Source organism: Eubalaena glacialis, chromosome 4 (assembly GCF_028564815.1).
Source record: "Eubalaena glacialis isolate mEubGla1 chromosome 4, mEubGla1.1.hap2.+ XY, whole genome shotgun sequence".
Taxonomy (NCBI): Eukaryota; Metazoa; Chordata; class Mammalia; order Artiodactyla; family Balaenidae; genus Eubalaena; species Eubalaena glacialis.
Genome location: NC_083719.1, coordinates 173,367,635 through 173,394,629, shown reverse-complemented (window position 1 = coordinate 173,394,629; position 26,995 = coordinate 173,367,635). Strand labels below are relative to the sequence as shown.

The 26,995-nt window shown below is 49.8% G+C and overlaps 1 protein-coding gene across 1 annotated transcript; it reads right to left on the bottom strand.

The window, feature by feature from the left end:
* Window positions 1–7,448: 7,448 nt before the first annotated feature.
* TMEM161A (transmembrane protein 161A) lies at window positions 7,449–19,307 on the bottom strand. The gene is given in 13 exon segments (XM_061188611.1): window positions 7,449–7,975; window positions 8,354–8,450; window positions 8,571–8,745; window positions 8,887–9,000; window positions 9,104–9,247; window positions 9,344–9,404; window positions 13,657–13,808; window positions 14,678–14,834; window positions 14,947–15,044; window positions 15,439–15,519; window positions 16,173–16,276; window positions 19,139–19,276; window positions 19,278–19,307. Coding segments are annotated over 13 exon segments (1,605 nt in total). The 3' UTR covers window positions 7,449–7,721.
* Between the last annotated feature and the right edge of the window lie 7,688 nt (window positions 19,308–26,995).

Genomic DNA, 26,995 nt, shown 5'->3' with positions numbered 1-26,995 from the left:
CAACAAGAGAGGCCGCGACAGTGAGAGGCCCGCGCACCGCGATGAAGAGTGGCCCCCACTTGCCGCAACTAGAGAAAAGCCCTCGCACAGAAACGAAGACCCAACACAGCCAAAAATAAATAAATAAATAAATAAAATTAAAAAAAAAAAAAAATAATAATAATATAATTGCTGTTTGGACTGTTAAATGATTGGCTAGAAAATGCAAACTGCACAAAGAGTTTACCATGAAAAGTAGGTCTACCTCCCAGTTCCCTTTGCAGGGATGTCTCCCATTACCAGTTTCTCGTGTCTCCTTCCAGAGAGATCCTGTGCACACACACTTGTCCCTTTGGGGACGTCAGTCGGGATGGACCGTGTGCTACTCAGGAAGCACTGCCCCAAAGTCCCATGGTTTCTCCCCAGCCCTGTGTCTGCTCCATGACTGGCTGAGGCTTCGGGCTTGAGTGTCACTGTCCGCAGGGGCAGGAGGATGAGGCCACCAGAGGTCTCCCAGGGGCCACTGAGACTCGCTTCACCTGCAGCCCATCGTCTGGAATAACTTGCAGGGGCCACCCAGCCAGAGACCGCCAGTGGGAGCCTCTGCGTGCCCGGGGTAGGCGGGGCCGGGTGAGCGCATGTGCCACGTGTGCACATGCGCGGGGTAAATGGCGCCAGGACGGTCCGTCGAGCTCCTTTGCGTGCTGCATTCATCCAACTGTACTTGTATCACGTCGGTCCCTGTTGCGTACAGGCCTCATTGTTTAGCGGCAGTTTAGTGTTCCTCTGGGGGATGGCCTGTGATGAGATCCACCCATCCCTTATTGATGGATAGCTAGGTTGTTAGTGAGCTGTGGCCACGAAAACGTGGTAGTGGCTCCTTGGGGCTCCTGAGCCTGCCTCCCCACGTCCACCCCAATTTCTGGTCAGTCCCATTTCTCACACCATCTCCTGAGCCTGAGGGGTGAGGTCAACCTCTCCCCACTCTCCTCCAACACTGCGGCATCCCCTAATGTATAGAGGTGGACACGACCCCATCTGGGCCTGTGACAGTAAAGATGTTTGCTAACCTCTTCCAGGGAGAGCTTTGAGACGCACCCTTCCTCTTCCACTGGCCCCAGGGGAAGAAACCCCAACCCTGGGTGGTTGTTGGCACTGTCTTGTGACTGCAAGGTAGGAACCAACCCCAGGGTGAACCTGCCACTGCAGGAAGTAGAGCAGAGATGAGCAGAGAAATTGGATTCTTGGTGACATTGTCTGGGATGCTGGATTCAGCTTTACCTGAAGCTGAACTGCCTCTCAACTTCGAGCAACACGAGTCATTTCATCCTCTTTATTTAAGACAGAGTTGAGTTTCCTGGCACTTTATGAAACAAACCTCCTTGTAGGTACCTCACTGGGTTCATAAGCTAGTGTGCCTGTGGCATAAGTTTCTAGGAATGAAACTGCTGGGTAAAGATCAGGGATATATTAACAGTACAGTTGATGCCGATGCCAAGCCTGGAATTCATGGTTCGCACCAACTGTTTTTTGCTGTAAGCCACTTGGACACAGCCTGGGGTTCCCCTCGGGAACACAGTCCAGGAGCCAATGACTGTGGACAGCTGGAGGGTATGTAGTGCAGCCCCTCACCACCTGGGTGGGACCACTCTCAGGCTGTGTGCTATGTTTTCCCCCCTGAGGTCCCCAGCAGGACCCAGCCCAGATTGCCCAAAGTCGCCTGCTCGCTGGCAACCCCTGCAGGGCTCCTTCCCTCCCTGTCTCAAGTTGCTACCCTCGTAGGGGCTTCCTGAGGTCACCCCTCAGGCCGAGGGCCCTGAGTCCTAGAGACAAGGTCATCTTTTGGGGGAATCTATCCAAAGATGAACGGAAGTATCAGCTACTCCTGCAAAGAGATGTTATCCATTTACACCACATGCCCTCAGTGTCTGAGTTTCCTATGGCCAGTGTACCAAAGTACCACGGGTTGGGTGGCTTAAAACAACAGACGTTAATTTTGTCAGTGTTGGAAACCAAAGGTCGAAAATCAAAGTGTTGGCAGGTTTGGTTCCTTCCGAGGGTCACGAGGGAAGGTCACGAGGTTCCAGGTCTGTCCTTGAGTTCTAGCCGGCTCTCTTCTCCGTGTGTCTTCACCTTGTCTTTCCTCTGTGCCTGTGTAAGCAGATAAGTTAGGGGGTCCCCAGAGAAAGAGAACCAGGAATGGCTCTCTTGACATAAGAGAAGCCATTTTGGCCTAAGCCATTTTGTGATCTAAGCCTGGCAGTAATGCTTGCCCTTGAACAGGTCTCAGTAATTAATGATCTGAAGGGAACAAAGGAATTCAGGAACAGAGAAAAGGCAGTCAGACAGTAGTGCAATGATAAAGCAGAGTCCTAGTTCCTCCTCAAGGGATAGACATGATATCTTTTTTTTAAAAAAGTTTTAATCAAAATTTGCTTTACAATATTATGTAAGTTTCAGGTGTACAGCACAGTGATATATATATATATATATATATATATATATATATATATATATATATATACACACACACACACACACACATATATATATATATTCTTTTTCAGATTCTTTTCCCTATAATAATGTATCTTTGAGTTCTGCAGGAACTAAGGCCCCTAACCAGGTGGAGGGTAGAATGATGATGTTGACCCTCTTGACTTCAGTCAACTAAAGCTTGGACTCTGTCGACCTTTGCCCCAATTCTATGCTGATTCCCCTCTGTTCAAGCCCCTTCATGAACATGCATGTACCCTGAGCTTAAAACTTCCCCAATTTCACTGTTCAGGGAGACACTGCTTTGGGAAAGATCCCCGGTGTTCCCCTTACTTGCTGAAAGTCGTAGTAAATCCTCCTTCTCCCCATCTTTGGCTTGGTTGTGTCTATTGGCTCGACACCCACCAAGAGGTGAACCCAGTTTTCAGGTAACATGGGTTCCTGTCCAAATTTCCTCCTGTGAAAAAAATTTTTTTTTCCTCTTTAAGGACACCAGTCCTATTGGATCGGGGTCCACCCTAACAACCTCATTTTAACTTAATCACCCCTTAAAGAGTCTATCTCCAAATACAGTCACATTCTGAGGGCCTGGGCATTAGGACTTCAACATAAGAATTTGGGGGAAGACACAATTCAGCCCATAAACACTAACCTTTTTGATCTTCCATAATCTGACAAGTTAAAAAATGGCATCTCACGATTTAACGCTACCTGCTTTTTTGTATGTTTCTCCCCTGAGTCCATCTGGGAAGTCTTCCTTCCTAAAAAGAACTCAATTTTTCATGTTCTTACCAACTATGTAGTTTTCCCCAGTTTATTTACTTGTTCCTAGGTCAGCTTTCTACCGTCAGAAATAATTTAGTACCTGCCACCCTTGCACGATTCACCCATGTGCAAGAATCTCCCTGGGATGTAGCCCTAAGGAATCCACTGGCCATGAGGTCACCTCTTCTAGGTGCTGCCAAAGGGCTCCCCAGAGAGGCCGTGCAATGCAGGCACCATAAGTTCATTTGTATCATTTTTTTAGATTCCACATATAAATGATATATGATATATGTCTTTTGTCTGACTGACTTCACTTAGTATGATAATCTCTAGGTCCATCCATGTTGCTGCAAATGGCATTATTGCATTCTTTTTTATGGCTGAGTAATATTCCATTGCATATATGTTCCACATCTTCTTTATCCATTCATCTATCCATGGACATTTAGGTTGCTTCCATGTCTTGGCTATTGTAAATAGTGCTGTTATAAACATTGGGGTGCATGTTATCTTTTTGGTGTTTTGTTTGTTTGTTTTGCCCACACTGTGCAGCATGTGGGATCCTAGTTCCCCGACCAGGGATCAAACCCATGCCCCCTGCCTTGGAAGAGCAGAGTCTTATCCACTGGACCACCAGGGAAGTCCCCATGCATGTATCTTTTTGAATTAGAGTTTTCATCTTTTCCAGATATATGCCCAGGTGTGGGATTGCTGGATCATATGATAACTCTATTTTTAGTTTTTTAAGGAACACTCTTGCTTTTCTTTATGGTGTTTCCACCTTCCTATGTATCCCTAAACCACATGGTGCTGAGCTCCGAGAGTGGAGGGTACCCACAGCCCAGGCTGAGCAAGCGAAGGGCTAGGTGGCCTGAGGTGCCACTGCTGGGGGGCTGTGCCCTGTGGGCTCAGGGGCCAACCAGGCTTCAGCTGTCAGGAAGTCCCTGGTGATTCCTGGGATGCTGGGCAGATAGAGCTAGGAGACAACACTCCATCATCTTTGATTCCTGAGCCACTAGATGACACTTGTTGTGTCCTTGTTGGGAGTTGGTCCTCATTCTGGAACTTCCCAGAGATGTGCCTTGGGATGGGGCTTTTGTCACCCAGCCTCAGGCACCTGGCATCTTTTGGTCCCAGAGAATTCCCTTGTTCCAGCCAGTGTCGCCATCTATTTGCTTGGATCTCTCCTCCCAGAACTCTCACTGTCTGGAAGGTTATTCTGAGTCAATCCTTCCGTTTCCTTTTTGTCTCCTGTTGTTTTCGGTATATTTTATCTTTTTGTTCCTTCTGTAAGATTTCCACAACTTCATCTTCCAAGAGCTCAAAAACAAACAAAAAAGGTTCCTTAGCTATTCCTTTTTGTAGCATTCTCTCCTTGTTTCATGAATACAATCTCTTCTTCCTGAGAACATTCTGGACTGTTTGTTTTGTAAGTTTTCTTCTCCCTGGAGAGTCAATTTCCCCAGTTTGCTTTTTTTGCTGTTTGAGTCTGTAACTGGACACTTCCTCAGATCCCTGAACACCCCTGGACATCTGCTCATGACAAAGAATGGCGACTGAAACCAGCAGATTGGAAGACCAGCTGTATGGGGGTGGTGGGGTACACTGGGGGGGGCACAGCTCAACTGGCGGCTGATGAGAACTCCATGATGCCAGTGTCTTTAGCTCTTTCTTCTTTGGCCATTTGGATTCCCCAGGAGTCTTCAGTCTCATGCCTGGAAGATTCTGTAATCTGCACACAGGGTAAGGGATGGTGGCTCTCTCCATTTAGCTTTATGTGTAGTCACTTAACCCCATTTGCCACCACACCCCCTACCAAGCCTGGCTTCCCTCCTTCTGGCTGCCCAGTGGTACTGTGGGAGGGACACAGGTACCTGAGAACTTCCCAAACAGCTTCCACACCAGAGGCCTCCATATTCCACTGCCATCTTCAGCCCAGCCCAGTGGGACCTGGCGCACTCAGTGCCTATGGAAGGTTCTACAGGTAAATCTGGCTGGGCTTTGGGTTTGGCATCCATGGACCAGGCAGTCAATTGTGGCTCCTCCCTTAATTCCCACCTTCGGAATGTTCTGTAGCCTCTATACTTTTACTAGCGTTTTGAGACGGATCAACACGAGAGGATGCATTTAGTTCGCCTTAAGCCTTGTGTTTAACACACTTTTCATTTTTATCCACGCAACAGAAGCACAGAGTTTCAAAAGTCAAACACCCGTCTAGGGGCCAGGACAACAGCATTCCCGGCTCCCCCGCCCCACATGTCAGCACTTTCTTCGGGTATCTGGTTATAACCTCACTTCCCTAAGTGAAATCATGCTCCCTGTTGGTGGTTCTTGTATAAGATATGTAGCAAATCAGTGGGGCAGCTGGGCTTGGGAGGAGAGGTCGGTGAGGGTGCTTCTCCCCTCAGGTGACACACACAGGTGAGGGAGCCTGGAGCAAAGCGCAAGGCCCCGAGGTGGGTCACGCTCGCTGCGTTGGCTGGGCAGGTATGCTGGGTCCCACACCATCACTTAGGCCCTTGGCTTCCACCCTGGTGAGGGAAATGGCTTTGCTTTGTCTTCTTTAGTCTTTTTTTTTTTTTAATATTTATTTATTAATTTATTTATTTAGCTGCGTTCGGTCTTAGTTGCAGCACGCTGGATCTTTCGTTGCAGCACGCGGGCTCTTCGTTGCGGTGCGTGGGCTTCCCTCTAGTTGTGGCCTGCAGGCTCCAGGGCGCGTGGGCTCTGTTGTTTGCAGCACGCCAGCTCTCTAGTTGAGGCGCGTAAGCTCAGTAGTTGTGGCGCACGGGCTTAGTTGCCCCGCAGCATGCGGGATCTTAGTTCCCCGACCAGGGATCGAACCCACGTCCCCTGCATTGGTAGGCGTATTCTTTACCACTGGACCACCAGGTTAGTCCCACCTTGTCTTTTTTATTCTTAATGTACATTTTACATATGCTAAAAGATTACATAGCTTACATTGTGAAAAAAACAAGACGGGCTCAAAATGGAGTCACTTATGCTAAGGCTTATGTCACCAAACCGAGACTTAATTACAGTTTCAGCTCGTCCAGAAATGGACTCTGAAACCAGTCAATCAGAAATCGCCTGATCAGCATGAGTGAGGTGATCTACCTGATAGACAGCTGCCATTCCCTAAAGGAAAGGGACCTTGCCACAAGTCCACTTTTCGCTAATATAACTTCCTTGTTCCCACTCCCTTCTGCCTTACAAAAGTCTTTTATGCAGCTCCTCAGAACTCCTTTCTATCTGCTGGATTGGATGCAGCCCGATTCATGAATTGTTATATAAAGCCAATAAGATCTTTAAAATGTACTCAGTTGGATTTTAACAACACGTACATTAGAATACACACGTGCACGCACACGGGTTTCCCACCGCATGGCCACAGCTACAGGAAAATGCCAGTCGGTGATGGCCCCTCGTCCTCGTTCTCCTGAGTCACCACGGCCTCAACAATGTGCTCATTTGCTGTGTGTGACCTTGATAAGAAAGCAGTCCCCCTGTACTTGTGGAAGAGGGTGGTATCCCCCATGGCCCCCTGCCCAGTACCATGGGCTCACCCACCTCCCTCTCCCCCATTTCTCTCACTTCTCACCCTTTGTCCATTTCTTCTCACCCCCTTTCATTCCCTCTTCATTTCTTCCTCCCAGGCCTTTGCTATGCTCTCCCTCCATCATTCCCTTCTTTCAGCACTGAAGCCCCGGACTCCCCACCCAGCCTGCACCACTTAACCTGACAGCATGCAGAAAGCCGCCTCCCAAACCACCTGAATCCTTTTTGTAAAAAGCGGCTTGCTCGGGCTTCCCTGGTGGCGCAGTGATTAAGAATCCACCTGCCAATGCAGGGGACACAGGTTCGAGCTCTGGTCCTGGAAGATCCCACATGCCGCAGAGCAACTAAGTCCGTGTGCCACAACTACTGAGCCTGCGTTCTAGAGCCCGCAAGCCACACTACTAAGCCCACGCGCCACAACTACTGAAGCCCGCACGCCTAGAGCCCGTGCTCCGCAACAAGAGAAGCCACTGCAATGAGAATCCCACACACCACAACCAAGCGTAGCCCCCACTCGCTGCAACTAGAGAAAGCCCGCACGCAGTAACAAAGAACCAAAGCAGCCAAAAATAAATTAATTGAATTAATTTTTTTAAAAAAGTGGCTTGCTCCTTTATTTGTTCAGAATAGTGCCCCCTCCCACCCCCATGCCCACCCCCACTGCAGTCAAACTGGGCACGTGCAATCTGGGAACAATGGCTGGCCGTGGGACCCTCTGCCTCTGGGCCTGGGGAATCAGTTTCTAGACAGAAGCTCAGGGTCCAAGGCGTGGCCACGGCTCAGGCATGCAGTGAAGGGGACTGGCACAGCAGACGCATCTGGGACTCCCAGGACCACCTTGCACCTGGGGACACAGAGGGGGTGGCCCGCGCCCCGCTGGACCAGGACCAGACCTTGGGGCCGCAGGAGTGTCTGCAGGCGGGCTAGGAGCCCGCCAGATGCTGGTGGAAGTACAGGCCGAAGAGGCTGGAGAGCAGTTGGCAGGTGGCGATCCACCAGATGAGGAAGGCGAGGACGCCGCGGAGGAAGAGTGGCGTGAGCAAGCTGCCCAGGACCCCGGCGATCAGGGCCACAGTCTGCTCGGCCTCATCCTCCTCGGGGTCGACCGGGCCATCGCGGGCTGAGGACGGGGTGAGGGACAGCGGGGGGACGGGGCCCAGGCCCCAGGAGTAGCCGCCTGCGAGAGAAAGAGGGTGGAGGGAGGGATGGGTGGAGGCGCAGGCGGAGTTGGCCTCCAGGACCCCCACCCATGCTGACACTCACCCGCCCCGCCCCAGGCTCTGCCTCCTTCCACCGCCTCGGCTACCCCAGGCTCTGCCCGCACTTCAGCTTCGGGCCCCACCCCAGGCTCCGCCTCTGACCTCGCTCCATCTCAGGGCCCTCCAGCCTCCGCCCCGCCCCCTCTATAGCCAGGCCCCGCCCCCGCCTCTCTCACTCTCCGGCCCTCCCCTCCCCTCTCCCACCCAACTACAACTCCAGCCCCTCGTTCCAGGCTCAGCCCCGCCCCGCTCCAACTCCAGACCCCGCCCCCGCCGTCGCCCAGGCGGGTTCTCACCCAGCGTCTTGAGCAGCAGCGTGCAGTTGAGTGTGAGTATGAGGGGACTCAGGTACTGCAGGCTCACGACTGTCACGTAGCAGTACACCCGCACCACCTGGTGGACAGGTAGCAGTGGCTGCAGCAGGGGACCTTCGGGCTCCGGGTAACCCCACGCCTGAGGGACAGGGAACCCCGCCCTGAGGCCCAGGTTCCCTCCCCTACCCCGCGCCGGTACCCGCCGTTGGATCTCTCGGGCCTCAATGCGGCCGGCCTCCCGCCGCAGCTGCTCCACTCGAGCCTTGGCCAGGCACAGGTAGGCCTGCAGGTGGGGCCGGGTCACCGCGAGCCGCAGCAGGCACAGTGCCACCAGCATCCAGAGACGCAGCGAGTCGAAGGCCGAGTCGGACAGCCTGCGCCGAGAGGGGCGAGGGGGCTAGTGAGGCTGCCCTCTGCCCCAGGATCCTCCCCCAGGACCCACTCCTCCCTTAGCCTCAGAGTCTGGAGTACCCAGAGGGGGCCCCAGCTGCCCTGCCTCCCACTTCCATACGCACAGAGAAAAAGACGTGCTCCCAAAGGGAGCCTGGTGCAGGAAGTCCCGCGCCATGGGCTTGGTCCAGAGCCACAGGACAAACAGGGGGGACAGGAAGCTGGTGTGCAGAAGGAACCTGGGGGCAAGGGCGCAGAGCGGGTAGGCTTGGGCACCCACCATCCCCACCGGCCCCTCCCCTAGGCGCCCTAACCCTCCATCCACCCGGTCCCCCACGTAACTGCAGCATGGGCCGGTCTTCCGACATGGTCAGTGCATCATGGTGGGTCTGGGCCAGCCGCAGGCCTGGGAAGGTGAGGAAGGCACCCAGCATGGAGCCCACTGCTGCCAGCCCCACGCGGATGGCCAGCTTGACCAGAGGAAGACTGGGAAAAAGAGAAGGGTCAGGGCTCTGCGGCAGGTCAGCACCCTGCCTGCAGGTCACAGCATGCCGCTGCTCCCCCTCCCTTCCCAGGACTCACGCCCAGTCCCAGCCCTGTGTCTTCAGAAGTGGCTCCAAATTCTGGGTCATACTGGCCAGGCCTGGGGAAGACAAAGAGAGGGAGGTGTCTAAAATAGACCCCTGGGGCCTCAGAGCCTACTCTGCCCCCCTCCCAGACATCCTTTCGTTCCCCAGGTAGGAACACACTAGTGGCAGCCAGGCCCTGTGACAAGCATGAGGACAATTTTGTTCTCCAGTTATGTGAAGCTCAGGAGAATGTGCTAGGCAGACACCCTTGATTGGACTGAGGGACATGGGGGTGGAGGGCACTGAGTCTGAGCTTCCCCGAGGCTGGAGGGTCATGAAGGGCTCCACAGGAGGAAATCAAAGTCCTGGAAAGAATTCTCAGTTCAGGCCCCAACATTTTCCACGGAGTAAAAGCAAATAATATGAGCTCACAACCAAAATCACCAAACACACAAGACAACAAATTACCATAAAGGTGAGTCAGGAGAAAAAAAACAAAGGACAAGTTTAGACTGCAAGGCTTCTGTGTGAAATGCCTGAGGAAAATAAAAGTTGGAATCACAGAACAGGTGACATGAGACTACCTCAGAGGACCAGGTGGATTTGCAAAGGAATCAATTAAGCTCTTCCAAAAGGAAAATATAATTATTGAAGTGATAAGTTGTTAAACAGCATCTTAGAAGGAGCCAAAGAAGGAACTAATGAATTGGATCTGAAGAAATCACTCAGATTCCGACTCAGAAAGACAGGAAGGTGGGAAATGTGATGAAAGATTAAGAGATAAAGAGGACAGAATAAGAAGTTCAATATAAGTCAAGTCTGAACCCCAAAGGGAGAGAAGAGAGAGAATGAAGAAGAGATATTGAAAGGGAATTAATGAGAAGTCTGCAGAATGGACGATACATACAAAGTGTATAAAACCAGATAAATACAAAGAAACCCATACCTAGACACACTGTGGCAAAACTGCAGAATACCAAAAACAAAGAGCTCACAAAGCAGTCAGAAGTTATGACAGATCACCTAAAAGGAAGGACAATTAAGCTGGCAGCCACTGTCAACAGCACAAAAGAAAAGGAACAAATAGAAAGTGAAAATGTAAGATGGTAGAGACAAGGCCAAATATGTCAGAAATCACAATAAATGTAAGTGGATTAAACTTTGAAGTTAAATGATACAGACTATCAGACTTGATGGAAAATATCCAGATAGGGAATTCCCTGGCAGTCCAGTGGTTAGGACTCTGAGATTTCACTGCTGAGGGCGCAGGTTCAATCCCTGGTCATGGAACCAAGATCCCACAAGCCATGCAGCATGGCCAAATTAAAAAATAAAGAAAGAAAATAAATAAAGAAAATATCTATATCTATATATTTATTATTATTTTTTAAAGTAGACATACCTCAACATGAGGTAACTGGAAGGTTGAAAGTAAAGGGATGTCAAAAAGATATAACAAATACTAATCAAAAGAAAGGTAGTATTGTATATTTGAAAATTGCTAAGCAAGTAGATCTTAAAAGTTCTCATCACAAGAAAAAAAAATTGTAACTATGTGCAGTGATGGATGTTAACTAGACTTATTGTGGTGCTCATTTTGCAGTATACACAAATATTGAATCATTATGTTGTACACCTGAAACTAATATAATATGTCAAGTATATATCAATTTAAAAAGAAAAGAAGGAAGAAGGAAGGGAGGGAGGGAGGGAGGGAAGGAGGGAGGAAGAAAGGAAGGAAGAAAGCTGGAAAGGCTATATTAATACCAGACAAACTAGACTAAGATGGAAGTATTATTAGAATCAAAATGGGTCCATACATCATGAAAAAATGGCTGATTTGCCAGGAAGACGTAGCAATTTTAAACTTGTAAACACTTTGTCAATTAGCCTCAAAATACATAAAGAAAACACTGACAGCACTACCTGGAGAAATCGAGATGTCGAAATCGAAATGGTCTCCCTCTGGGAGAAATCATCCCAGAGGGAGATTAACCTTTTAATGACTGATGCGTCAGAAACAAAAAGTTAGGAAAGATGGGGATTTGACTTTATTGGACACATAGAGGCAGGGAATATATGTTAATCAAGAACACATGGGGGCTTCCCTGGTGGCGCAGTGGTTGAGAATCTGCCTGCCAATGCAGGGGACACGGGTTCGAGCCCTGGTCTGGGAAGATCCCACATGCCGCGGAGCAACTAGGCCCGTGAGCCACAATTGCTGAGCCTGCGCGTCTGGAGCCTGTGCTCCGCAACAAGAGAGGCCGCGACAGTGAGAGGCCCACGCACCGCGATGAAGAGTGACCCCCACTTGCCACAACTAGAGAAAGCCCTCGCACCGAAACGAAGACCCAACACAGCCATAAATAAATAAATAAATAAATAAATAAATAAATAAATAAAATTAAAAAAAAAAAAGAACACATGGAGCACTCTTACATGGTCAATTAACCTACAACAAAGGAGACAAGAATATACAATGGGGAGAAGACAGCCTCTTCGATAAATGGTGCTCTGAAAACTGGACAGCTACATGCAAAAAAATCAAAGTGTACTACTTTCTCACACCATATACAAAAATAAACTGAAAATGGATTAAAGACTTAAATGTAGGACAAGAAATCACAAAACTCCTAGAAGAAAACATAGGTGGTACACTCTTTGACATTGGTCTTATCAATATTTTTTTGAACATGTATCCTCAGGCAAGGCAAACAAAAGCAAAAATAAACAAATGGGATTACATCAAACTAAAAAGCTTTTGCACAGTGAAGGAAGCTATTAACAAAACAAAAAGGCAGCCTATTGAATGGGAGAGGTGGATTCATGGGTATTTACATTATTTGGCTTTGTAATATATATATATATATTCTTTTATATATATTCATTATATAATTTAAAAATTGAAAGGTGAGAAGAATTGGTTATGATAAAGCTCAAGGAGTCAGCAGGACCATGTGGGCCACAGCAAGTATTTTTATCTTTATCAAAAGACCATTAGAGTCTGGTGTCAGGCAGAAAAGTGATCCAAATTATATTTTTAAAAGATCATTCAAGAAGCAGAGAAAGTCAAAAGAAAAATGAGAAACTAAGAAAAAATATTTACAAATCGTATCACACATAAAGGCTAATTTCCTTAATATATAAAGAACTCCTACAAATCAATAAAATGGTCGACATCCCAGTAGAAAACTACCAAAAGAACAAACCTTTTCCAGAAGGGCAATAGAAATGACTCTTCAACATATGAAAAGATGCTCAACCTCACTTATATTTTCACCCGTCAGATCACCCAAGACAAAAAAGTCTGAGAGAACATATTGGAGAGGATGTGGGGAAATATGCGTGTTCATACATCTCTTCCTGAAGGGCAATTTTGCAACATTATTAAAATTATAAATGCACTTTCTTGCACAGGGTCACAGGCACAAGGCTGTTCTTGTACAACATTGTAGTACAACATGGTTTTGTGCAACAACATTTAATAGCGGAAAGACTTAAATGTCCATAAATTGGGACCTGGTTAAATAACCACAGCAAATCCATAAAGTGAAATATTGTATAGCTGTTACAAAATGTAGCATCAAGTTACTATTACTATGTTACTGTAACATACATTTACTGTACATAGCATTTAGGGACAACCTCCAATACTTAATTGAAGTATAGTTCATTTACAGTACAGCAAAGTGATTCAGATATATATATATGTATATATATATATATATATTCATATGTACATATATTCTTTTTAAGAGTCTTTTCCATTATAGGTTATTACAAGATATTGAATATAGTTCCCTGTGCCATACAGTAGTCCCTGTTGTTTATCTATTTTACCTATAGTAGTATGTATATGTTAATCCCAAACTCCTAATTTATCTCCCCCTGATCCCGCTTTCCCCTTTGGTAACCATAAGTTTCTTTTCTATGTCTGTGACTCTATTTCTGTTTTGAAATAAGTTCATTTATGTCTGACTTACTTCGCTTAATATGATAATAATATTTATTGTTTCTAAGGGAAAAAGACAAGGCATAGAGACATAAACACTACTGTTTTATGTGAATATGGGAATGTGGTGCCCTAGGTTTCCTCTGGGGAGAACCAGCGTAGAAGGATGATTTTCATTCTATATCCTCTTGTACTTTATGAATTTTATACCATTATCTATTTCCTCCCCCAAATTACCCATGGAGACTGCTCGGGCCCCAGGGGTCCCTTCCTTCACCTACTGTGCAGGTGGAAAAGCCACTTAAACCCCGCCTTCGCCAGCTTACATGAGGCAGTGATGGAGGCGGAGACCCCAGGCCCCAGACTGCACATACCTGGCTCCAGGCCCAGCTCAAGGGTCTCCTCCGGCACCACCTGCACCAGCATGGCCAGGAGGAGGAAGAGGAAGGCGAAGGTGAGGCAGACTGAGCGCTCGCCCCCCTCCTCTGCACTGAAGTACAGCCGGGTCACGGTCAGGAACACCTTGCTGGGGGCAGGGCTAAGGAGGCCTCCAGTGCCTGTAGTGACCCCTCCCCCATCCACCCCCCCAACCAGTGACCACCACCACCACCCCCCCCCACCCCCGACTCCAGAGCACAAACATGGAAGTTCAGGCTTGGAGTCCTGGGGAGCAGAGGAGTGAGCTGCCGGGCAAGCCCAGGACACGAGGCTCACTGCTGTTCAGGCCTGTGTCATCAGCGAGCGGGCGGTCCTGAGCCAGGCCTCCAGCTTGGCCTCATCACACTGCCGGTGGTCAGTTAGAAATGGCCAACTCTGCCTCTGTCTGTCTGTCTGTCAGGAGGTCAAGTCTCCCTGACCCACTCAGCCTCCTGGCTGAATTCACAGCTCCTGAGTTTCCCGTTCCTCTGAGAGGCTGCAAGAGATACAAGTCTCTATCTCCAATCTGCCCTTCTCTGCAAGCCCATTCCACAAGGACATTGTCTCCGACTTGGGTCCTCAAAGTCACAGTTTTGCCTCTCTGCTCTCTATGCAGCTTCCTAAAAAAATTACAGAAGGGACGTCTCTTTGCCAGCCCCTGCATCTGTTCTGGACTGCTGAGTTGCTTTGACCCAGAGAATGGACAGGGCTGGGGTGGACCGACTTCAGGCAAAGCCTCAGGAGGCCTGCAGTACCCCCTTTTCCTTCCTGGCCCCTGTGGTGAGGAAGCTTGCTCTAGACTGCTGAAAGGCAAGCCCACATGGAGCAGATATGAGGCAACCCAGCTGAGCCCCGGCCCAGGAAAACATAAAATAGTGACTGCTTTACACCACTGAGTTTCTGGGGCGACAAGGAGCCTGGGGTCCAGCTTCCACATGCCTCCACCTTCCCCACCTGGGGAGCTACGAGGAAGGATACATAGAGAAGGCGATGGTGAGCAGGCACCAGAACACAGCGATGTTGGTCTCCTTGGCCGGGCCCAGCACATAGTAGTAGGCCTCTGTGAAGAGGTACACGCCACCCGAGTACACCGCGAAGTCCACAAACCACTGGTACTTCAGGAAGAAGCGCAGGACTGCGGGGAGCATGCAATTGAGTCCCCAGCTTAGCCCGCCCAGGATGCTCCCCCCACCAACCCCACCAGGGTGTGAGCCAAGGGCCAGGGGAGTAGGGGACCCAGCTGTTACCGAGGGCATCAACGGCTGTGAGGGGACAGGTCTCCAGCTGGAAAGGGGTGTCTCGGGGCACGGATAACGGCTTCTCCTCACTATAGCCATTGGCCCACCTGGGAGGAGGGGGAATGTGTCAGAACAGCACCCTCTATCCTCCCCTCCCCAGGCAGCCATGGCGGTCTACCCCACCCCAGCCTGAGAGGCTCTACCATGTCACCCTCAGAGCACAGGAGGCCTAGGAGGTACCTTCTCCCCCAGCCTGGGTGTCCTCTGAATGCCAGGGTGTGGCCACCACCCGCCCATAGGGCTGGCCCAGAGCAAACTTCCAATAAGCATTAGACGCCAACTGGAGGCAACCAGTGAATGACAGTGACCATCTCCTCAGCCTGGGGTGTCCCCAATTCTCCTGTGCCCAGAGCAGTGCCTGGAAGTGGGCAGGAAAGGCCCTGTGCCCTCATGGCCTCCCCTGGAAGGGAGCCACTTACCTAAGGCTGGGGGTTCACTCACCGCTCCTTCCTGCCTCTGGGCCTCTGCTTCCCTGCCAGGGCCCGAAGCTCTTCCTCGGAAGGGTGCTTGTAACGGAAGAGACTGAGGGCAGAGACAGGAAGTCAGGAAAGCTTGGGCATGGGGGGTGGTACCAAAGCAGTGAACCTTGGGTGCGGGGGGGATCAAAGCAGGAACTGTAGTCAGAGGGAAGCCTGGCCCCAAAAAGCCTGGGACAGGATGGGTAGAGGCCATCCAAGGCCAGGGGAAGGCTGGGGAGGTGGGCTGGGGGTTGGTTAGTGGAGTGCAGCAGGGGTCCTAGACATCCCAGAATCTGCTGGCTAACTCTCCTGGAGGAACTACCATGTGAATTGCCCTAGAGAGTTCACAATTTCCACCAGATTCTCAGAAAGGGTCCGAAACCCAAACCGGGACAAAAAGAGTTTCGGGAAACAGATCTACAGCTAGAGTAGGGATGAAGGGGAGCAGGAGTGGGGGAAGCAGCTGCTCTTCTGAGTGTGGAGATGGTCTCAGCGATGTGTACAATCTGTCAAAATTGATCCAACTGTGTACTTCAAATATTTGCAGATTATTGTACGTCAATTACATCTCAACAAAGTTGGTTTTTTTTTTTTTTTTTTAAACAAAACAAAACAAAAAAACCTCGTCTTGCTGGGCTTGAGGCGGGGCTAGGAGAAAACCAGGGAGGGCGGGGTCTTAGGGCTCCGCCCACCGCCCGGGGAGGGGGTGTGGCTCACCTGCCATTGCAGAGCAGCCAGCGCGCGAAGGAGCAGTGTGGTGCAAGCCTATGCATGAGGGTGGCAGTGAGCAACGTCACCACCAGCTGCACTCCAAGGACAGCCTGGGGGGAGGAAACGTGAAGGGCAGTGCCAGCCAGAGGATCACAAGCTCACGCCTCGGAACCCCGGCTATTTATAGAGACGCTGGGGCCAGGTGGCGGAGGCAGGGCCACCCTGGCTCAAGCTGCTTCTTGGGGAAAGGTCCTGGGGTGGGCTCAGACCCAACCCTGGGAGCCCCAGCAAAACGCACGTCCCTCCCCACCACCTGGCTGGGGTGTGGGGCGGCGGAGAGCACGTGCTGGAGCAGACACTGGGGCTCACTTTCCTCCTTGTGCTAAGGATTTAAGGATTTAAATCTCCCCAAGCCTGAGTTTCCTCATCTGGAAATGGGGTGCTTCCTATTTTGTTTCGTGTACTCTCACGACCACCTTCTGGACCTACAACGAGCCGGGCACACCCAGTGGAAGCGCTCTTCTCCCACGGTCCCACGGACGCAGTTTTTGTAACTGTGTCTCAGGTGAGCTTGTAGTTTCAACGTTCATCCAGGTGGCTGTGTCCCCCAAGTCTTTCCCATCTTAAATTATCCCTGATAATTGAAGTCACCCTCTCACCCTCTCCCTCTCTTTGTAATCAACCAAGGAGGAAAGCGGTCTATTTCTGGCCCCACTACCTGTTTCAGGATAAAGACTTACACGTTTGAGTGGGATGACTTTTTTTAATTAGGAATTTTCTTACCAAGTTCTACTAACAAACTTTTAAACAACAATTCATTACACATTTTCATATACTTATTTTAAAACGTTTTAGAAAAAATGTTTTTGGTAATCAGTCTGAAGCTGGGTTTTCCTGCTTGAAGGCAGTAAATACCAATTTGCTATCAGTAATTATGTAAAATTAAGTGCTCAGGAGGGCTGTCTGCTAGTATTATGGTATTAACAACTAAAATGAAATAAAGATTACATTAATATTAAAACTAATTATTAAAATTATTCTTTAATCAGGCAAAAATAAGCTAACTTTAATAGGGAAAGCTCTAATGTGATGGCTATCGGGCCTAGCACTGTAATTCAGAATGACTGCTGAGAAATCCATCATTAAAATAAAAGACTAATAGGATATGTTCTCTAAGCCGTGACTTGTAAACTGAGACCAGGAACATTTTTTCAGTAATGAGGTGGGGAGTCATCTTTCTGGTCTCACTGCTCACCTCCCCCCACCCAAGTGCAGACTGGCTAGCAGGCATTAATGACCCAGAGCACAGTTGGGCCCCTCGAAGCGGCCCCACCCTTCCTCCCAGGACCCCTCCTCCACTCCTCCCTGGAAACCCAGCACCTCCCAGCAGCTGCTCCCCAGAGCCTCCCTGGCTCTCCAGACACCTCTCCCTTGTGACCCATCATCCCCTGGCAGAACCTCTCTGCCGAGCTCGCAGACCATGCCTCCTCCAGGCCCTTCCCTGGAGGCCACAGCACCCAACCATCACTCCCGTGGACACGGCTTTCGGCTCCTCCAGGCGGCCCAGGCCCTTCCCTGTCTCATAGTAAACGTCCAACTCCACTCCTCAGCCCGCAAGGCCAGGCGGACCCAGCTCAGGACCAACCCATCTCACTGCCCGGCTCTCTCCCCCGGCGTCCTCTGCGCCCAACCATTCGGGTCTCAGAGACCCTCCCAGACCCCCGGGCTCTCCATCGCTGACCCCATTACCCTCGGACACCTCCCAGGGAGGAGACCCATGGTTCAAACTGCGATCCCAGCACTTGGAGAGGAAGGACGTTAGAAAGGAAGGAGAGGGAGAGAGAGGAAGGGAGAAGAAGAGGGAGGAAGGATGAAGAAGGAAGAGAAGGGAAGGAGGGAAGACATGCATCCCTCCACCTAAGGCTCCTGAGGTCCGTCCAGGGATGTTTCTCACCGCCCACCCCCAGCAGCCTCCAGTCTTAGGGTCCACGCTCTGCAGATCTCCAAAGATCTCTGAAGCATCCCATCAGCCCATGTCCCTCCTCTGCGCAAAGCTCTTCCCTGGATCTGTGATCCCAGAATCCTGCTAAGTAACATCAATGCGACTTTCCTCCATCCCGTTTCCGAGAGCCCTTCCCCTCACCTCCCACAACGTCCCGCACCCTGGAACGACATCCACTTTCATCAACCCCTTCCATCAATGCTCTTACTTCAGACCCATCTCCAACGCCCCTCCTCGGGGTCACCCCCCACCCCAAGCAAGGTCAGGCTGCCTTCCTGGCCCCTCCATCCTGTCTCTCCCTCTGGCCAGTCCTAGGGGCTGGGGGGTCTCCGCCCTCGCCCAGCACCAGCCTGACCCACAGGGGCCAGGCTAAGCTTGAAGAATAAACTCAATGGGTTGGACCCAGAACCACGTGAGACCTGAGGGTTCCAACTGTGCTGTCTCCAATTCTGGGACCCTCGCCCGCCCTGAGCCCACCCAGATCCCCTCCGCATGGCCCCCTCCTCTCAGGATTCTCCCCGGTCCTTCGGCACACCCCACACCCGTAGGGAGCCCCGATGGACCCTGTCGGCGCGGCCCCCACGCTCCCGCAGTACACCATCCCCAGAGTGGGCCCCAGGGGGATCCCATATCTCCCTCACGGGGCTCCGAAGGTGTTCAGATTCCCAGTACCCTCCACGGGACGACACGCTCAGCAGGACCCCAGGCCCCTAGAGGGCCCCCCAGGGACTTGTCAGAAGCCCAGAACACTCAAGGCCTTCCAGTTCCCTTGTACAACCCCCCACCCCCTCATAGGTCCCGCAGTGAGACCCTGACCCCAGAGAGGGAAACACGGCCCTCAGCGCGATCCCAAATCCCTCAGAGACCTCAGTGCCCACAAAGGGATCCCGGTCTCCTCGGTGTCTCCCAGGATCCCCCTCGGCGGAACCCCTAGCCCCTCAGGGCCCCCCATGCTGAGTTGCCGGCTTACCATGTTGCCTGCTGGAGCGCTGTGCGGGGACCCATGGGCCTGGAGCTCGGAGCACAGCTTGGAACTCGACCAATCAAAACCCGAGTTTGGTCTGACAAGCAGCCCATCCAACCAATCGTCAGGCTTGGAGCCGGGGGGGCAAATCAGGAGGACAAGGAGTCCCTCGCATTGCATGCCGGAAGTTGTAGTTCAAAGTTGCTCAACGAGCTCCGACCGGGGTCTCCTCACCTCCACCTATTTCGCACGTTTGAGTGGAATACATTTATTCATCCAATCACTGTCTCCCGCTGGGGAGTCCTGAGCGTGGAACTCCCCTGATCAAGAATATTTGGTGGAGGCTTCCCTCGTGGCGCAGTGGTTAAGAATCCGCCTGCATACACGGGTTCGAGCCCTGGTCCAGGAAAATCCCACAAGCGGCGGAGCAACTGAGCCCAAGCGCCACAGCTATTGAGCCTGCGCTCTAGAGTCCCCGAGCAACAACTACTGAAGCCCGCGGGCCTAGAGCCCGTGGTCCACAAGAGAAGACACCGCAATGAGAAGCCCGTGCACTGCAACAAAGAGTAGCCCCCGCTCGCCACAACTAGAGAAAGCCCACGCGCAGCAAGGAAGACCCAAGGCAGCCAAAAATAAATAAATAAAAAATAAAGAAAGAAAGAAGAACATTCGGTGGCCCCCAATGACTAGATTCCAATTGCTCAGACTGAATTCAGACCCCTCTGCCTGACTTCAGTCTGCCGCCAACACTATTGTACGCGCTATAGTACAGCTAGCCACAGGTCATGCTTTCTTATATCTCCAGGCCTCTGTAAATGCCATCTTCCATCTTGGGGTGCCTCCTTCCTCCCCCGCTCCCCCCTTTTTTTTCACCTGGCAAAAGCCTTATTTATCTCTATCAGCCAGAACCCTGGTTGCAAGCCAAAAAAAAAAAAAAAAAGTCCAACTTAAATGGGTTCCAGCAAAAAAGGGAAAAATTTAGCTCACGTAACAGAAAACTCCAAAAGCATTGTCAGCTTCAGGCGTGGCTAGATCAAGGACTAAATGTCAGCCTCAGGAATCTGATGTTTTCTGTTTCAAGGCTTAGCGGAAAGGGCTTCGAGCCCAAGTTTTGCAGCTCTGTTTCTATGGATAAGTATAAGTATGTTTGCCTGAGTGTGGACATATTATGTGGGTGTGACTGTCTGAGGGTCTTTATGAGGCCTGTGAGTGGATCATGTTTAGTTCTCTTTTTTTTTTAAGGAATAACAATTTTTAATATTGGTTCATTAATTGTCACAAGTGTACCATATTAATGCAAGGTGTTAATAATATGGGAAACTGGGTGTGGGGTATATGGGAACTCTGTACTATGTTCACAGTTTTTCTGTAAATCTAAAATTGTTCTAAATTAAACAGTTTACTTAAACAAAAGCCTGGATTGTGTATAACTTTTTCCAGCGTTATTGAGATACAGTTGGCATATAGCATTGTGTAAGTTTAAACGTGATGATGTGATACACACATATTACAAAATGATTACCACCATAGGATTGGTTAACACCTCCATCACCTAATTATCTTTTTTGTGTGTGTGGTGAGAACATTTACTACTACTGTCTTAGCAACTGCCAAGTATAACAAGGAAAATGAAAGCAGGGGACTTCATAATGAATAAATTATATTTTGGGGACTATGTCTCATTACTGCTGTCATCTTTGATCATTTATCTGACAGACATCCCCATGGTAAATTTACTACTTTTCCCTTTGTAATGAATAGTTATCTTGTGGACAGGTACTTCTTGACCAAATAGCTTGTTTCTCATCATACCTTAAACCTCTAATTTTAGCATCTATTGATGATTTTTTAAAATTTTTTTATTTATTTATTTTTGGCTGTGTTGGGTCTTCGTTGCTGCATGCGGGTTTTCTCTAGTTGTGGCTTGCAGGCTCTAGAGCGCAGGCTCAGTAGTTGTGGCACACAGGTTTAGTTGCTTCGCGGCATGTGGGATCTTCCCGGACCAGGGCTCGAACCTGTGTCCTCTGCAATGGTAGGCGGATTCTTAACCACTTCACCACCAGGGAAGCCCATTGATGAATCTTGATTGCAACAATTATTCCTGTGTGTTTGCTTAATGGTAATTTTCCACTTTTTAAAAAATTTTATTTTCTTATTATTTTTTATACAGCAGGCTCTTATTAGTTATCTATCTTATATATATTAGTGTATATATGTCAATCCCAATCGCCCAATTCATCCCACCACCACCACCATCCCACCCCCCGCTTTCTCCCCTTGGTGTCCATACGTCTGTTCTCTACATCTGTGTCTCAACTTCTGTCCTGCAAACCAGCTCATCTGTACCATTTTTCTAGGTTCCACATACATGCGTTAATATACGATATTTGTTTTTCTCTTTCTGACTTACTTCACTCTGTATGACAGTCTCTAGGTCCATCCACATCTCTACAAGTGACCCAGTTTCGTTCCTTTTTATGGCTGAGTAATATTCCATTGTATATATGTACCACATCTTCTTTATCCATTCATCTGTTGATGGGCATTTAGGTTGCTTCCATGACCTAGCTATTGGAAATAGTGCTTCAATGAACATTGGGGTGCCTGTGTCTTTTTGAATTATGGTTTTCTCTGGGTATATGCCCAGTAGTGGGATTGCTGGGTCGTATGGTAGTTCTATTTTTAGTTTTTTAAGGAACCTCCATGCTGTTCTCCATAGTGGCTATATCAATTTACATTCCCACCAACAGTGCAAGAGGGTTCCCTTTTCTCCACACCCTCTCCAGCATTTGTTGCTTGTAGATTTTCTGATGATGCCCATTCTAACCGGTGTGAGGTGATACCTCATTGTAGTTTTGATTTTCATTTCTCTAATAATCTGTGATGCTGAGCAGCTTTTCATGTGCCTCTTGGCCATCTGTATGTCTTCTTTGGAGAAATGTCTATTTAGGTCTCCTGCCCATTTTTTGATTGGGTTGTTTGTTTTTTTAATATTGAGCTGCATGAACTGTTTATATATTTTGGAGATTAATCCTTTGTCCGTTGATTCCTTTGCAAATATTTTCTCCTATTCTGAGGGTTGTCTTTTCATCTTGTTTATAGTTTCCTTTGCTGTGCAAAGGTTTTTAAGTTTCATTAGGTCCCATTTATTTTTGTTTTTATTTCCATTACTCTAGGAGGTGGGTCAAAAAAGATCTTGCTGTGATTTATGTCAAAGAGTGTTCTTCCTATGTTTTCCTCTAAGGGTTTTATAGTGTCTGGTCTTACATTTAGATCTTTAATCCATTTTGAGTTTATTTTTGTGTATGGTGTTAGGGAGTGTTCTAATTTCATTCTTTTACATGTAGCTGTCCAGTTTTCCCAGCACCACTTATTGAAGGGACTGTCTTTTCTCCACTGTATATCCTTGCCTCCTTTCTCATAGATTAGTTGACCACAGGTGCGTGGGTTTGTCTCTGGGCTTTCTATCCTGTTCCATTGACCTATATTTCTGTTTTTGTGCCAGTACCATATTGTCTTGATTACTGTAGCTTTGTAGTATAGTCTGAAGTCAGGGAGTCTGATTCCTCCAGCTCCATTTTTTTCCCTCAAGATTGTTTTGGCTGGATCGTGTATAGTTGATTGCCTTGTCTCTGTGGGTGTTTTTGTCTTTGTATATGAGCCCATGTGGATGTCTGTTTGCAGGGGATTAACTATTTGTAACTTTGGTCCTCTGGACTCAGAGTATTGGCTTGAGAGAGCGTGGGTGACAGTGGCAGTGAGGGTCACTGGGATTTCCCAGGACCTACATGGGGGTCATGAGACACCCCTCAGGGCTACAGCATCCAGGTGGGATCCAGGGAAGCTGGGGAGGGTGTCAGAGAAGGTGGACCAAGAAAAAAAGGGGGACACTGCTGCAGGCCCATTGCTCATCAGGCTGGGGGGCTGACTCGAGTGCTTTCTCCAGGAGTTCAGCATGCTGGGACAATTGTCCCCATTAAACTGATAAAGATACTGAGACTCTGTGAGGCCCGAATCTAATTCACACCCTGACTTCTCCCATGGGCATAAGGTTTACGAGTCCAGGCATCACAGCACCCCCATGTGGTGAGCCACAGGCAGCTCACACACATCCTGGCCCCAGGAGCTCTGCATCTTCCCTCTGCAGCCTCCCCATTGCAGAAGAGGTAGCTCCATCTTCCAGGTGCTTATCCCCAAACTCTGAAGTTGGTCTTGAATTCTCTCTCTTGCTCCATACCTGACCTGTTAGCCCCTCCTGATGGCTTCACCTTCCAAGTGTAACCATTGTCCCAACCAGCCTCCTTCCCTTCACAGCCTCCACCCAATCCAGCCTCCATCACTCCCACCTGCAGTCCCCTCCTCCCTGGTCTCCTGCGGCTTCCATTCCCTGCTCCCCACCCACCTCCCACAGTCTGTTTTCCCCTGAGCAGCTTGAGGACACCTGTTAACACTTAAGCCAGACCTTGTCCCTCCTCTGCTCACAGTCATCCATGGCTCCCACCTCACGCAGAACAAATGCCAAAGTCTTCTCTTGGCCCATGTACTCCATCCTTCGTTGTTTGCTCAGCATCTCAGTTCTACATTGACTGTTCTTCACTTCCTATTCTAATTTCATGTGCTATGTTGTCTGTTCTCCATTGGACATTCTTCCTTGTCTATTCTCCATTAGGTGAATCCACATTCTGTCCTACACTGGGTATTCCATTTTCCCTGATCCTCACTGGACACTCCCTGTGTTTGTTTATGCTAATATCCCACAATCTCTGTCTACACTGAGGTCCACACTCTCATTCCACACTGTTTCATTCTATGGTGCTCTCTAAAATGCATCTCTATGGTGCTCTCAAAAATGCATCTCTCGGGCTTCCCTGGTGGCGCAGTGGTTGAAAGTCTGCCTGCCAGTGCAGAGGACACGGGTTCGAGCCCTGGTCTGGGAGGATCCCACATGCCGCGGAGCAGCTGGGCCCGTGAGCCACAACTACTGAGCCTGCGCGTCTGGAGCCTGTGCTCCACAACAAGAGAGGCCGCGATAGTGAGAGGCCCGTGCACCGCGATGAAGAGTGACCCCCCGCTTGCCACAACTAGAAAAAGCCCTCGCACAGAAACAAAGACCCAACACAGCCATAAATAAATAAATAAATATTAAAAAAAAAAAAGAGTAATAAGATATCTTTGTAATGATCTTACATTAAAAAAAAAAAAAAAAAGCATCTCTCAGATCTCTGGCTTCCATCATCATGTTCGTACCCAGGCCATACTTCCCATGGTGCTTCCAACCAGTGACCGAGCCCCTGGGAGACTTGGAACCCGTCTGATAGTGACATTGGCCCTGGCCAACATCACCATGGTGTCCTTAGAAAGACTGGCAGTAGGACACTTCCACACAACCCTCCTTGCTTCCTCCTCCACACAGCCAGCAGGGGCAGAGCTAGGGTCTGGACCCAGAAGCCTTTCCAGAACCTGGTAGCATGCCCACTGTCCCCTTATGGCCCAGGGCACCTCAAGCTGTACATGTATAGTCACACACACATGACATGTGACACAGCCCTTTTTGGTTCCCCAGACTCATAGACTAAAAACATGGGGCAGACTCCCTGGAAGCCAAGATAGATTTTATTTACTTATTATTATTTCCACTTTATTTTAAAATTTTGAGTGGGGAATTCAGAATCCAAAGGGCACTACTGGGCGCCACCTAACGGCAGATGGTGAAAGTGCAGCCTCCCAGGGATGACGACACAGAGCCACACCAAATGGCCCTGGGGCTCCCCAGCGTTTGAAAGCAGACCACATTTTTATGAACTCCACACTCGGCACTTACCCTGTGGGCACTGACTTCAGAGACTGGCCCACCTTCTTATCCACAATGTGGGTAAGATCCAGAGGCTGAAAAAGGGGCCCTTTCTGGACATGTCTCAGCTTCCCCCAGAGGACCTGCTGCCTTGGTCTCTCTCCTCCCAAGTCCCTGGTCCTGTGTCTGGTTGTATGGGGAGCTGTGACTGCGACACTACGGGGGGCCACCAGGTTGGCAGTTCATCCACCCCATGTGCATGGCCAGGGTCCTTGCGACCTGAGGAAGGGGATCCCCAGAAGGGTAACCCAGTTAGAGAAATTTGCACCTGCATGGTGACCATGGGGCATGTGGCAATGGTGCTGCTGGGGTGGCAGGGGCTGTGTGCTCAGCCGGATCCCCAGAGGCTACTGTCATAGGCTGGGGTGGAGACAATGCCTCACCCCTCCTCTGAGGGTGGGAAGGGACAGAAGGGAGCAGGTGGGGAGGATTTAGAACCTGAATCTGAGTTGGGTGAGAGAGCTCTCCAGCCTAACTTAAACACTCCACAGAGGCCTTGAGTTCACCCCCCACACTCTGCATTCTCTGCAAGTTTCCCTGTGTTGTAAGAGGGGGCTGCGAGTTGCCCATGAAACCCTTTACCCCACATCCGAGCCATCTGCAGGTCCTGGTAGCTCTACCTCCAAACACACCCTGGAGTGCCCCTCCACTGTTCCTCGGCCTCCTGCCTCTTTTGTTCCTGGACCACACCTCCACCTCAGGCCACAGAATCCCCAGGGAGGGAGGCTTTCACAAACCTTGATCGTGCCATGTTTCTCCCCTGGAAACTAGGGCTCCAAAGCCCCAACTTCACTGGGGATGAAGGTGTCAAGGACCATGAAGATCGGAGGACAAAGCCCAGGCTGGATCTGGCATATGAATGGTGCTATATATATGGCTGCTCAAGCAAATGTGCTCATGTCACAAAAAAAGGTCTGTCACTTTACACATTTTTCCCTCTCTCCCTACCCGTCAAAGGAGTCCACTGAAAGTCTTGGCTGGGAAGGGGGACTATAGGAGAAAGGGAGCTGACTTATTTCGAAGGCTGCACACATTTTTGCCTCTGTATCCACATTCAGGTCTGTGTGCGCTAATGGTGGAATGCAAGGCATTGAATTTTACTGAAAAAGTCCTCTGTGGAGGGCTGGGGTGACAGGGGACAAGGGTCTTGAAATTATTGGTCAAGCTGACTCGCCCACAGCCAAGCTGGACCAATCAGCTTTGGATCTTCGTAGAATGATGGTGGGGTAGGGGCATACAAATCTTATAAACACTGATACCAACACCGTGTGTTTTTCACATTCTTGTCCAGATTGGTGATCTCCACTAAGCAGACCCTTTGAGAATTGTCAGAGCCATTTCTCAGCTTGGGGCAGTGAGAGGGCTTCCTGCAGGAGGGGTCAGGGAGCTAGGCCTTGGAGGGTAGGAAGCAGTCTAAAAAGGAGGCCAGTTGGGGGTTGCAGGAGGTGGCCCAGGAGGAAGGACCAGCATGGCCCTAGCTTGGAACAGCAAGTATTCCTAAGGGCCTCAGGGCAGGAGACAGAGTGGGTGAGGGCAGCTGAGGAGCTCAGAAAGGTCAGGGGTCAGATCTGAGTGTTACAAAGATCCCACTGAGACCACCTGGGGGGTGGTTGGAGGGGAGGAACAAATGGAGCTCCCTCTGGCTCCCTCCTGGACCCCCAAGTCTGCCCTTACACAGGACAGGCCGAAGTGGAGGGAGTTTGCACCATCCCAAAGTGGGTGGATAAACGCCTGGCTCCCTCCTCCCTCCGGTGGAAATCGTTGGGTCAAGAGATCAAGGGATATGCCCATTTAAAAGATGAACAGGGCTTCCCTGGTGGCGCAGTGGTTGAGAATCTGCCTGCCAATGCAGGGGACACGGGTTCGAGCCCTGGTCTGGGAAGATCCCACATGCCGCGGAGCAACTAGGCCCGTGAGCCACAATTACTGAGCCTGCGCGTCTGGAGCTTGTGCTCCGCAACAAGAGAGGCCACAATAGTGAGAGGCCCGCGCACCGCGATGAAGAGTGGCCC